Raw genomic sequence first — 13,183 nt, 5'->3', positions numbered from 1 at the left:
CACTGGAGACAGGAGGTTTTATTGATGCTGATGGGGGTAGGAGAGGCCCCCAGGAGCCCGGAGGGGGTGGGGTGGGGGCCAAGTCAGTCAGCGGGCGCAGAAGGCCTGGGCACAGGGGCGTAGGGTAGGGCACATGGATCTTCTCAGGATTCCGTGGCTCCTTCTTGGGAAGGGAGAGCATCTTGAGGGGAGCGATTCCAAGAGCAGCGGGGAGAGGTCGGGGACGGCCAGAGCTCCAATCTGAGAAAGCACCACAACTGGCAGCGACATCTGCGTGGACAGCGGGATCAGCTGCTCAGAAGGGAGGGGGCGCTGGGTTGGCTTCTTGGGGAGGGGTCCGACCTCGGCCTGGGGGAGCTCTCAAGAATACCTGGTGCTCCCAGACGGAGTGGGGTGGGGCCCAAAGCCCCTCTCCCCATGGGCCTCCTTAAGGAGCGAAAGGCATTCGGGGAGCCCCCTGGCAAGGGGTGCCAGGATTAGTCCTTAAGGCACAGCTGGGGGCAGACAAGGCGCCAAGGCACAAAGGCACAACTGGTGGGGGGCAGGGGCAGCCTCCAAGCTGAGTGCCAGGGTCACAAGAGGACGCAGGACCGCCCACGCTTGATGGGCGTGGGGTTGAGCACGGCCCGGACGGCCTCAGCAAACACTTCCTTGACGCCGTCCTGCTGCAGGGCCGAGCACTCGAGGTAGCGCACAGCGTGGATCTGCTTGGCCAGCGCCTGGCCCTGCTGCGGCGTGATGGGCGCCTGGCCCTGCTCCTTGAGGCGCCGTAGGGTGTCAGGCTGGGATCTCAGGTCCTTCTTGGTGCCCACCAGGAGGATGGGCACGTCGGGGCAGTGGTGGCACACCTCTGGATGCCACTTGTGCCGCACATTCTCATAGGAGGGCGGACTGGCGATGGAGAAACAGATGACGAAGACGTTGGTCTGAGGGTAGGAGAGTGTGCGGAGGCGGTCGTACTCCTCCTGGCCCGCTGTGTCCCACAGGTTCAGGTTCACGGTGCGCCCGTCGACTGCGCTCTGGGCGCTGTAATTGTCGAACACTGTGGGGATGTACTCCTTGGGGAAGGCGTTGGTCGTGTAGCAGATGAGCAGGCACGTCTTGCCCACGGCGCCATCGCCCACCACCACGCACTTGATGCTCTGCATCGCGGGTGCGGCTGCTGCAGCGGAGGCTGTGCCTCCCTCCCCTTCTGGCCTAGGGACAGACGAGAGGGACTCGTGGTTAGGGAGTCCGCCATCCACGGGCAAGAAAAGATGGCATACAGAGGGAAACCAGGCGTTCCTGTCGTGGCGCAGTGGTTAACGAATCTGACTAGGAACCAGGAGGTTGCAGCTTCGATCCCTGGCCTTGCTCAGTGGGCGAAGGATCTGGCGTTGCTGTGGCTCTGGCGTCGGCCAGCGGCTACAGCTCCAATTCGACCCCCAGCCTGGGAACCTCCATATGCCCCAGGAGCGGCCCTAGAAAAGGCAAAAAAAAAAAAAGAGGGAAACCCATTCTTTTTAACCTGACACCATCCCGAAATCCTATCAAGAGAGACTCAGAGAGACAGACACATGATGGGAGAGAGTCGTCTGAGACCAAGCGGAGATGCTCGGAGGTACGGCGGCTGGGGCTGGGGCGTGTGATAGAGCAGGTGAAGCATCTGAGTTCTGAGGCCAGACCGCGAAGGGCAAAATCTGGTTCTGCTGTCTCCTAGCTGTATGACCCCAGACAAGCTGCTTCACCTCTTTATGCCTCATTGTTCTAATCTGTAAAACGGGAGTAAAATAATAGCTCCCCCAGTGGGTTGCTGGGAGGAGTGTGTAAGTCTATATATATAAGTCAGCACATGCAGAGCATTTGGAACAGGCCGGGTCATAACAAGCCGTCAGTGATCATGCGCTGCTTTTCTTTTTCCTGCTTTTTATCTAAGTGTAGATAAAAAGGAGGGGGATAAGCGTAGAGACCGGCCAGATCCTCCGTCAGCCGCGGAGCCCCCGTGCTGAGCAGACTGGGGAGGGCTTCCGGCACAGGACAGCCGTCCGGGTCCCTAGGAGATGCAGCCATGGATGGAGCCCCTCTCAACTCAGGGCCAGCCCCGCCTAACACGCTGATGTTTCAGTTCTAAATCTGACACCCTGGCAACTGAGGGCAACCCAAATGGTGCAGGGAGAAACCTGTTGAGTAGGAAGCACAATTCTCTAGACAGCGGCCGTATCTCATCCCGGGTACCCTGCGCGTGGGGAAAAGGAGGAAGAATTCACCCCCTCGTTCCTGGAAGCACAGGAAACCCCATCTGGCCACACACAGCCAGCCTGGCAACTCAGGGCCGGAGACCACTGGCGACTGAGCCGGGGCTGGGACTGGGTCTGGAACCTTGTACATCACGATGGAAGGAGGCAGAGGCTGTGGCTCCCCGATGTCTGCATCCCGTCTCAAGGTGGAGTGAGGCCGACCTTCGATTTTCCCCTTAATTCCCTTTTCTGAGACCACGGCCTCTGCCTCTGAAGAATCCGAGGGGCTGGCAGACTCGTGGGTAGAGAATGAAGTACCACAAAGCACGAGTGCTGAGAACACACACAGGCTGGAACAGACTGGCTTGGGACTCGAACCACAGCTCCCCCAGCCGGTCCTGTATGGTCTCAGGCAACGTGTTTATGTTTCCTGAGCCTCAAATCTTCTCCTCCGTAGGACACGGATAAGCTTGCCTTCGGGGCTGGGGTTGGTCGGAATAAAACACGTAGGAAGGGTCTGCCGGGAGGCGTGGTGCGCGGGAAGTGCCCCGTAAACGGGCTGCTGTCATTGTCAGTGGGGCAGGTGGAGAGGAGTCCAGCCCCAGCCATCGCCCTGGTCCCCCCTGCATCTCACAGGGCCTGGAGGTGAGGCACCCTCTTCCGAGTTCGGGAACAGATCAGCACTTCCGGAAACCTGTGACTATTTATACGGCTGTGGCAAGGGTCCTCGAATTGGCTACTTCCTCTCAGCCATGGGGGACTTTTTCTGGCTAGAATGTGACTTCCTTTCCCTGACGCTCTCTCACAGCCAGGTCCCTGCTCCGGGGAGGGCGCAGCCCTGTTTCAGACACACCCAGATCTCGGAGTACCCCGGTGTCACACAGCTAGAGAGCCTGGGAGGTGGGATGCAAACCCCAGGCACCGTCACCACGGACACAGGTCCTCCGTTTCACTTCATACTCGGCCAGACTGCACCCTGCTCTGACCACCTCTCACCCCTCCGCCTGACCTCTCCACCACGGGCTCCAAAGCCTCAAAAGATCAAATTTGGAGGCGGTAGGGGGGCGGGGGGGAATCCACCCCTGGGAAGCGGAAAAGGAACCCTGGTGGCGTGGAACCCGCATAGGGCCCAGGGCTCGGTCCCAGCTCCCTCCCAGGCCCCAGCTTCCCCTCGGGCCAGCTGGGAGGGAAACGGGTTCCTTCTATGAGACTGCCTCTCTGTTTCACATTAAAAATATTTCCATCTTATTTGCATGAGTAAGTGTGTGTATTCAATCTCAGGAGAGGGCTTCGGGTATGGGTCCAGGAAGATAAGGACCCTCTAGGGCAGCAGAGAATTTCAGACTGGAGGTCAAGAAACCTAACAAGTCTAAGCCCCAGCTCTGCTCTGCTGCTGACGCCGCAACCAAGCAGGGGACACTTGGCCTCTCAGGGCCTTGGCTCCTAACCACGCCATGGAGAGCAAAAAGCCTGTGCAGGGCCCACTGGCTGAAAGGAGCCCTGAAGAGCCCGGGAAGCTGAGGGTAGTAGCCTAGGCCCCCGGGAGTATGGGCTGGGGGAGGTGAGTGAATTGGCAAATGCACAAGACTAGGCACGTGGGGGCAAGTCAGGGGCGTCCATCCTCCCAGGGCTGTGCGGCCTCCCCCTTGGGGAGAAGGAGGGGGTCTTGGGGGGAAGGTGTTGCTGCCATTACTTCTGACCACTGGATTCACCGGGGACCCCCAGCATCTCCAGAGCAGAACTCTGAGGCCTATACACGCTCAGTTCCACACACAGCAGGGGAGTGGGCAGGACAGAGTGGCTGGGCGCTCTTCCCCCTCAAGCCCAGCACCAGGTTGGTCCAGGCGGGAAGGCGAGCGGGGAAGGCTGGCCGGCAGTCACAAGGCCCAAGAGACTGGAAGCACAGCTGGCTCCAAGGAGCTCTCCAGGGTGGGGTTATCAACGGGCAGTCAGTAGACCAGCCCTCGAAGGAGCGAGAGGGAGAGGGGAGCTTCTGGGCTGCCAAGGGAACAGGGACCGACACCAGAAAAGGACCCTGAGTGAGGCTGTGTCCAGAAAGAGTCCGGGCAGAAGCAGTGTCGCATCAGGCAAGGGCACTAGATACCCGAATCTGGCCTCCTGGGTTCACCTGCTGACTCTGCCCCTTGATTAGAAGCCCTCACGACGTACCACCCTTTAGCGATCACATGCTGTTACATTATTCGATCCTCCCAACAGCCTGATGGTACGATTCCCATTTCCAGATGAGGAGACAAACTCAGAGCAGTGACAGTAACCCAGTGTCACACAGCCAGACAGCCTGGGAGGCAGGACGCAAACCCCAGTTTTGTGATCCAAAGTCCCTTGTTTTCCTCAACGTGTCACACAGCCTCCAAGTTACCTCGTACCAACTGACGGTGTGACCTTAAGCAAGTAAGTCATTGTCCTTCCTGGAACCTCAGTTTCTTCATCTGCACAGCAGGCGTGATAAAGCTCACCCTCCCGACCGCGAAGGGCAGCGAGGAGGATCCGAAGCCTGAGAATACACGTGCTTTGCAAACTGGGAAGTGCTGTGCACACACAGGAGGTGGCGAGAGCAAAGCTTTTCACGGCAGGAGGCAGGAAGCACTGGGTGCGCGGGCGTCAGAGTGGTGCAGCAGCCCGATCCTCCTCCCCCTTCGGCTCTAATTCAGACCCTTACCCTCTGTCCCAGGACAACGCTTGTCTCTGAAATCCCACAGCCTGAACCCGGTCAAATAAGCTGCCACAGCGCACTTAAGGAGGCTGCTCAAAGGTGGGGCCAGCCTGTACCCCATAGGACGAAGGGAGTCAGTGAGGCAGGCGGTCAAACAAGGAGTGTGGCTGCCTGGGGTTGGGGGTCAACTGTGACCTATTCACTATATCACTTAAAAAAAAAAAAAGAATATTTGTTGAGTAAATAAATTAATGTTTGCAGATCAGTATAGTATTAGCCGTAATAAAACGACTTGATGAGGCTTTCTCTTCCCAGCTTAATAAGTGATCACGCCTGGTCCCTCATCTTGGCATTCAGAGTTCATCGTAATCTGACAGGGGTTCTGCAGTCAGATAGACCTGGGCTGAAATTCTAGCTCTGCCACTGGGAGCTGGGTAACAGGCCCAACCTTAGAAGGCGGTCACACGAATGAAGTGTGGTGATGGGCAACGCACGCGCCCACAGCAGGTACCCCTGCTCCAGAGGGGTCTCCGCGGTCCTTTGTAGGCATCAGGATGATTCTCGCCTCTGAACTTTCACTCTTGTTCTTCTCTCTGCTGCGTTCCCGCTCCCTTTTTGGAATCTTCCTCACTCGAGGCCAGGCTGAAGTCTCACAGTCCCACGAGGCTACGGAATTCTCCTTCCTTTGAACTTCCACAGCAAGGCCACCCTTTCAGTCCTTCTCTGGCTCTGTGACTCCTTCTCCATGGCCATCCGTAAGTTCCTCAGCTTGCAGGTGGCCCCCTCCCCATGAGAAGCTTGTGCCTCTGGACCCCCCCTACAAAAAAGCTGACTATGGGGCCAGGCAAGCAGGCGTGTGCCCCCACGGCCTTCTGGTTTGCCGGCTTCTGTCCCTGTTTCTGGGATCCAGGGAGACAGGTCAGAAGGCCATACATAGCTGGACCCACACCCCCACAGCCAACAGTGCAATGCTGAATCTTTCTGGACAGCAGTGACAGCCAAAAGCTTTGCCTGGGATGGGGAAAACAAACAAAAAAAAACCCTCTCTTCTCAGGACCAGCTTGACCTGGTTCCTGCAGGGAGCACAAGCCACGGGGCTCACCCCGTCTGAGTGTGCTTCCGAAGTCCAGCTTGTCCCCAGTGGGGACTGGTCTTGGGGTGTGGCCCAGGCAGGCCCAGAATGGGGGAGGGAAAGGAAGCAGCAGATTGCCTGATTGCCAGCTCGCTGTGGCCGTTATAGCAGGGGAAGTGTCCCAACTGGGAGTGGGGGTGGGGGTGGGGAGGAATAGCCCTCAGAGATGGGGGAGTGTGGAGGCAATGGGAACTTTCTATAGCCTTCCAACCTGCTTCCCTGAGATGAGGGCTCCCCCTCTGCAGCCCTCCCTGAAACTCATTCCCACTATAGTCCATCCCTCTGGCCATTCTGAGGCTAAGCTCTGGCCACATCGTCCTGATCCCTTCTAGAGGCAGCCTCACGTGCTCTTCTCCAAAACACATCAAGCAGCGCTATTTGCTGTCCTGGAGGGAATCCAGCATTTCTCCCCCATTTCCATCCTTCACCCCCCTGCCCCCCGACCCAGCAGCTCCAGCACCACTGCCACCTCCTCCAGGCAAGTTTCTGTAAATCACCCAAGTGACAAGTGACTTATCCCATCCAAGGTCTGGCCCCCGACTCTCTCCCAGGTGCGGTCTATCTTAGTCACGTGGCAACTGATCTGAATCTTATCTCTTGTCAGCAGACCAGGAGGTCCTAGAGGGCAAGGTCCCGGCTGATCCGTCTCCCCGGGCTGAGCACAGCACACAGTGGCCGTCACAAAGTAGCCGAGTGAACTCAACTTGTCCTTCAGCGCCGTGGCACATGGGAGGTGCTCTCCCTGGAACTCTGCTTCCCTACCTCAGCCCCAGCCCAGAGCCCCCTAGTCCTTCACAGCTCAGCTCTGTCCCCAGCAACTCTAGGACACCACAGCCACCCCTTCTTCTGCCCTCCCTTCCCCAGCACTGCTGTTACTGTTCATTGTGCTGAACTGACTGGACGTCCCATGAGCAGGGCACTCTGTCCTGCTTACGTGCAGAAACCCAGCAGAGGGCTGAGCAAAAGCTGCAGCCTGACACACGTCTTCCCCCATTGATGCACAGACCTTAATTCTGGGAACAAGGAGGGCCTCCAGGCCCAGAAGACACCGGACAAGGGCAACCAACTTCCTCTCCCCGAGGTGTGCAGTTTAGGGTAAAGAACACGCAGACGGGACTGCCCTGTCCTCAGCCGGCAGGGCACGAGAGGTGCAGCAGGCCCAGCCGGCCCAGTGGTGACGAGGTAGCTGGGAGGACAAGTGGTCCTGAGGAGGCCAAGGACTGGGAATGTCTGGAGACTGGGACTGCTCAAGGATGAGGCCAGGGTCAGGGTCAGGAGGAGGGGTCAGAAGCTCTGCCCATGGATCTGCCTGTTTTGCAGGGAGGGGTGAGGAGCGCTGGTACCAAGAGGCTCAGGGGGCTGCAGCTGGGCGAGGAGGAGGAAGCTGGGGGAGACATGCGGTCAGCGTGGGGCTGGGACCAGGCCAAGGGCTGAGTCTCTCTCTTTCTTCCCCTTCTCCGATCAGCAGGGACAGAACCCAAGAGAACCCCGTTCCCAGCCTTAAAAAAACTCATCCATGCTGGCGGCTTCTCCGCCCTTCAGCCCCTGGACAGGATCCCGCCCTCTGCAGGCAGGGTAAGAGGCACAGCAAGCTGACTCTACCCACGAGGGGCCGGAGAGCAGGAGCAGACAGGACAGCTGAGCCCGGGGACCCGCTCCCTCAGGCCCGCGGCCGTCCTCCTCTAGGCGGCCCAGCACGTGGGGTGCTCCACGAACCCCAGGGCGGGGCAGCTCTGGCCGGGGGAGCCAAGGAGGCTGCCCTCCCCCACCAGGCGGCCCAGAGGAAGGCTCAACACTGGCTTCCTCCTGCCTTCCTCCTCCCCGCCTACCAGCAGCTCAGCAGTCCCAGGGCCCCACGAAAGGCCCGACAAGTGGCACTTCCTTTGCCGTGGCTCATCCTGCACGAGGCTGTACAGAAGTGCCATCCTCCCGATCCTGCCTCCCCCAGCTGAAAATACCCACAGAGGCCCAGGGCTGCCCGGGCACTCCGGCCCCGCCCTGGCCCCCGGGGGGTTTCCACAAGGGAAAAACACATCAGGGAGGAAAGTCCGGCATCTATTTTCCACCGCCAGTGGGGCAGAGCTGGAGCCGGCACGGTCTCCTCCCCATATGGCCGCCCCCCCCGGGAAACTTCCCGACGCTCTGCCCTCTTCCCTTGTGCTCTGGGGCAAGGGCCACAGCTCGTGGCCCTCAACAGATACTCGGACGGTTCAACGCTGGGCCCGGGGTCAGGGGGTCCCGCTGCGTGGAGCCGCTGGGGGAAGGCGAGTCAGAGACAGCAGTGTTCTGGGCGATCTCCGGCGGCACCGACGGGCACCTTCTCAATGCTGAAGCTGAGCCCAGGACACAGAGCTGCCTTGGGTTATACTGAGGGCTGGGCGCAGATCAGGGACAAGGAACCAGGCCTCCTAACCTCCACCCTGGGGATGGGCCTGTCTCCGTGACCTCTTTCAAGACGACCCTCCCCTGATTTATCCCTTCAGGAAATGGGCCACATGGATCAGGCTGGTGTCTGAAACCTTTTTGCTTCTGGGCCATGACGCCTAGCCCACAGCGGGCAGCCATGATGGAGAAGTGACATTACTGGACTGACGGCCACCCCGTCCCAGCTGAGGAGTGACTGGGCAGAGGCCTTTCCCCCAATGCATGAGGACAAAAGAGGAAGCTGGACCCTGGACAGGAAAACCGGTCTGTTCTGGGGAGGTGGCCCAGGCTTTGTCTTCGGTTTCCCTCCTCCCGGACCCCTTCAAGCCTCACCTCTAGTGGGTCTACACTGGATGAAGGAGGGGTCTTCAGCCTGGACCTGGGCTTCCGTCTTCTTCCCACTTGCCTAGCTACTCTCATTCTAGTATCTTCCCAACTGTGTCCCTCCGGCCACAACCTTTCCGACCTTCCTGCTGAGGACCCCCCAAAAGCTTGCACCAGTCGCCTCATTTGCCCCAACGCTGTGCCAGAAACAACTCTCCACATCCTCGACTCGCCCCCAGGATCTGTGACCACATCACATTAGCTGCTTCTGTTCATGTCAAGTCCTTGACCGTATTTCTTTAGCCAAGACCTCAACGGCCGCCTCCTACAGTAGCAGACAGACACATCTCCCTTGCCCCCCTTCCTATTTCCCCACTTAAATTCCTCCTATTCTGGTCATATTTTTCCAGTAGTGGCTTTCACGCAATTAGCGCAAACCTGTAGGAGGCCCAGATCTTAGGGGGGAGGAACCCCTGGGTCTCATCCATCCTGTCTTCACTCAGAGCCGTGTGAGTTCCTCAGTTATCTAAGGTAAGTACTAGTTTGGCAGGTGGGAAGTCGGGGCTCCTGGGTGGTTTTTACCGAGCCCTGATGCTGGGAACGTGTCTTGACTACTCAGCTTCCCTGAGCTGGGATTTTTATGCTGGTCCCCTGGGATTTCCTCCTGGGGCCAAACTCCCCACATCTCCCGGAATGAAAGGAGGAGAGACAGGAGCACAGCGAAAGGGACAACAATTCATGGGCGAGGGACAACTGTGAGAAGGAAGACGACAGAGTGGGGGATGGTGCTAGACTTGAAACCTACTCTGCTTCGAACCCCACAAAACCTGCACTTGGCTCCGCTCCACTTCTTTTTTCCTCCAGTGGAGAGAAGTAAACAGAGCAGACCTGAGGAGGTGGACAGAGGCGGGATTTCTCAGGATGCATCCCAAAGGCTTGAGGAAGGAGCTCTAGAATGGGGACAACAAGAGCTTATAAAGCCAGGCTGAACTGCAATTAGACTCGGGAGAAATTCCCCAACAGAGGGAGGAGGGGCTAGGAGAGCCGGGGAGTACCAAGGATGCCTGAAGGCTGGGGGGTGGGCAGAACTCCAGAGGGCTACCCACTCCAGGGAACGTGGGCACTGAGCTTGGGCAGGCCCTGAGAGGCAGCAGGGGGGAAGGGGCTCATACCCCTCCTCTTTCTCGGAACTGGAACGAAAACGCTTAAAGCTGAAGTTAGACCAGCTGTGGTCTTCCCTCCAGAATCCTGCCTTGACTGCTCCCTTTCCTTCCATCACACTTAGCTGGCCTGGGCCCATTCTCCCCACCAGGTGGTACTGGAACCACTGAGCCCTGCAGTCAGGGACCTGGAGGCTGTCCCTGAGCCTCCAGGCCTGGCCTCTTGATCAAGCAGCCAAGGGTCTGGGCGATTTTGATTTCCCACGGCCTCTTTCACCAGTCCTGTTCCTGTGTCACTCTCCACCCTGATACCCTGACTGCTACAAACTGCTTCCTCCTACTAAACCACAACCTCACCCACTGCAGGTTCCCTTCATTCTGCTGGCTTCCCCTGCTCTGGGTCTTCTGAAGGCTGAAGGCAGTTATTTTGGCTTCAAAAGATAAAGATGTAGACACGCAGACACTTGCACGGGCACACACACACACACACACGCACACACACACACAGGTTTTCCAGCCCTTTCATCATCTCTGTCACAGGGAGCCTGCAACCTGCCTCTCTGAACTAGGGAGGTCTGAAAAGGCTCTCACACTCACCAAAGATCCTGACCCCAAAGCTGGAGATAAGTGGCTGAAAGAAAAGAGGACAGAAAGTGATCCAGGGGAGTGGGGGAGATGGAAGGAGCAAGACGGTGGATCTGTGCAGAAGCTGGGCAAGGACGTGGAGGGGCAGGGAGAGGACAGAGATGGCCAGAGAGGCAGGGCAGGCGAGAGGTCAGGGGCCGGGAATGACTGCATTTTGGGAAGGGAGGATACAGGAGAGGGTGATGGAAGGTCTGTGGGTAGAGACTGAGGAAGGAACCGAGGAAGGCAGAATGAGCACATGCAGAATTCAGGGACTAACAATGGGGGGGGGGGGTGGTTAGGGGATTAGGAGCCTCTCTGCTGCCTCCCAGAAGCCCTATTCTCTCCATCTCCTGAATACAGTACTGCTCTTGTGATGCCATCTCACCAAGGACTCTCAGTGCCTCTGAATAAGAGTCCTACCACTTCTACTCATAGGGCAGGACCAGGCCCCTGCCGTCCTCAGTTCACCCCACAAAGGGCAAAGCCAGGCACAGGTCAACGAGCACAACCCAGGTCTGCTCACTAAAATACCTGTTGCTCCGTCCCAGGGATGAAGAAGCCGGGCCTCGGGAAAACAGACTTCCAGCGAGGGCTGGGGTCGGCGGGGCTCCCCCACCCTCCTCCTGAGCGCCGAGGACCCTTGGGCTGCAGGCGGCGAGTCTGGGTCTGGACGGGCCCGATCTTCCTGGGAAAGAGCTCTTCCTCCCCAGCCCAGAGCTTCAGAGGCAACACACACGGCCCCTTTCACAACCTCACAGGTGTCACAACTGCCAGGGCACAGGCAGCGCCTTCTCCCGCTCAGAGCCCCCTCCCCGCACACGCTTCGGAACAGCCCCCACCTCCGAGTCCCCCCTCTGAGCTCTTCCACTCGGAGACTTTTCCCTCGGAGCAAGAGCCCCTCCGACCTCGGGAGTCCCTCGCGGCTCCCGGGAGCCGGGAGCGCCGCGGTCCGTCCGGAACCCGCCCGGCCCGAGCCGCCGCCGGCTCGCAGGGGCCCGTCCCCGCCCCGCCCGGCCGGCCGCGCCCGCCCAACTTGGAGCGAGAGGAGCACCTCCCGCTGGGGCCTCCTGCAGCCAAACTTGCCGGGCCCGCGCCCGCGCCCACTCCCGGGCCGGCCGGGCTCCCCTTCCCCGGACCCCCAGCCCGCCGGCCCGCGCCGGGCCTCACCTGGTGCCCTCCCCGCTGCGGGGGAGCTGGGGGCGGCGGCAGCGGCTCGGGGCTCGAGAAGGAAGTGAGAGCGGGAGGCCGGAGGAAGTGGGGGGGGCGGGCCGGCCGGCGGGGCGGGGCGGGGCGCGGGGGCGGGGCGGGCCGGGGCGGGGCCCGACGAGGAAGTCGGCGGGTCGGTGCCCCCACCCTCGGCGGCCCCCCGGCGGGGTGCGGGGCCCTCCCGACCCCGGCCCTGTGCCTCGGAGGCACTGAAGGTCGGGCCTCGGAAGGGCAGTCCTCCCAGTCTCCTTCTTGTCATCCCCGCCCCAGCAGAGGCCCCGGCCTAGGCGCTCGGCTGTTGTACCCCTCCCCGTATCTCGCCCCCACCCATCCCCGCGGGAAGATGCTGAGAAACGGCGCCTCGAGGCCTGGTGCCTTCCGTCAAGCCCAGGGATCGAGTGATGGCCTGGGCTGGGGGTTGGCCAGAATGGGTCCGCCTGGGACAGTCCCCACCCCTGCCCCAAGTCCCGGGGGAGCGCAGGGTGGCGGTGATTCAGCAGCGGGAAGGCCCCAGACCCCTGGGAAGGGTGCGGAGACGGGGGGAAGGGGAGCTAGCGTCAGCACCCGGGGAAAGACAAGATCAGCAGAGGCGCAGGCGGAGCCGCGGGCCCCCAAAACAGGATGTCGTGTCGTCGTTCCGCACCCAGCGGCTCCGCGCGCCCGGGCTCTGGGGAGGGGGCGGGGCGGAGCCAAGTCGTGGGGCTCCCTTCGGCCCCTTTCCTCGCCGGGGCGCGCAACTGCTTGGGACTCAGGGACCGCACCCAGTCCTGAATCCTGCCGGGGCCCTGGGTTCAGGCGGGTGGGTGGACTCGTGGGCGCCCTCTGGTGCGTCCGCGCCCCGGCTTTGGAGCTCTGACAAAGATATTCTTGGTGGGACCCAAACTTTCTGAGCACCTACCACGTGGAGAGCTGCGTGCTAAGCGCTGTGAAGGAAAGCAGAGGCGTTTACGAATGGCTCCCTGTCCCCAAGAGGCTTTCCAGATAAAGAGGAAGAACAACTCCAAGACTAAATAGTTGAGTCTCTCTGAGCTTCGGTGCTGTCTTTGGCAAAATGGAACAGCCTCCCCTTCCTCTAGTAGTTGTGAGGACAACACGGGAATGGATGTGAAAGACCTGCCGCCAATGCCTGACTCAAACACTCAACAAATGCTTCTTTTCGTCTTTTTTAGAAATTATGCTACTGGAAGAATGACTTCCCTAAACACCGTGTGCCTGCCTCCAGCTTCGGGTCTCTGCTCATTCTCGTCCCTTGGCCTGACGTCTTTCCTGTCTTGGCTGCCAGGCCAAACCCACTCCGTTACGATCTGGCCCTAATAGACTCTTCCATACCTGACTGCCTCCAGCAATACACACACACACACACACACACACACACACACACACGCCTCTGCCACGCACTTTATAGTCTTTTCCAGAGCTG

General features: G+C 59.8%; 1 protein-coding gene across 2 annotated transcripts; it reads right to left on the bottom strand.

Moving 5' to 3' along the window:
- Positions 1–11,790, bottom strand: RHOG (ras homolog family member G). 2 transcript variants are annotated; one of them, XM_021101938.2, is made up of 2 exons: positions 11,725–11,790; positions 1–1,197 (listed from the first exon to the last, which is right to left on the bottom strand). In XM_021101938.2, the coding sequence occupies exon 2, from the start codon at positions 1,146–1,148 to the stop codon at positions 573–575; it is 576 nt and encodes a 191-aa protein (XP_020957597.1). In that variant the 5' UTR covers positions 1,149–1,197; positions 11,725–11,790; the 3' UTR covers positions 1–572. The 2 variants fall into 2 exon arrangements, with proteins under 2 accessions (XP_020957597.1, NP_001116663.1); NM_001123191.1 differs by lacking the exon at positions 11,725–11,790 and having other exon boundaries at positions 573–1,148.
- Between the last annotated feature and the right edge of the window lie 1,393 nt (positions 11,791–13,183).

This window comes from Sus scrofa, chromosome 9 (assembly GCF_054392235.1).
Source record: "Sus scrofa isolate SSC_HxYL_T2T_F1_AM1 chromosome 9, Sscrofa_HxYL_maternal_Yorkshire_Landrace_v2.0, whole genome shotgun sequence".
NCBI lineage: Eukaryota > Metazoa > Chordata > Mammalia > Artiodactyla > Suidae > Sus > Sus scrofa.
This window is presented reverse-complemented; position numbering and strand designations above follow the sequence as displayed.

Bases quoted from the DNA above. Each gene is read 5' to 3' on its own strand.
- RHOG (XM_021101938.2), bottom strand. From the start codon at position 1,148: ATGCAGAGCATCAAGTGCGTGGTGGTGGGCGATGGCGCCGTGGGCAAG.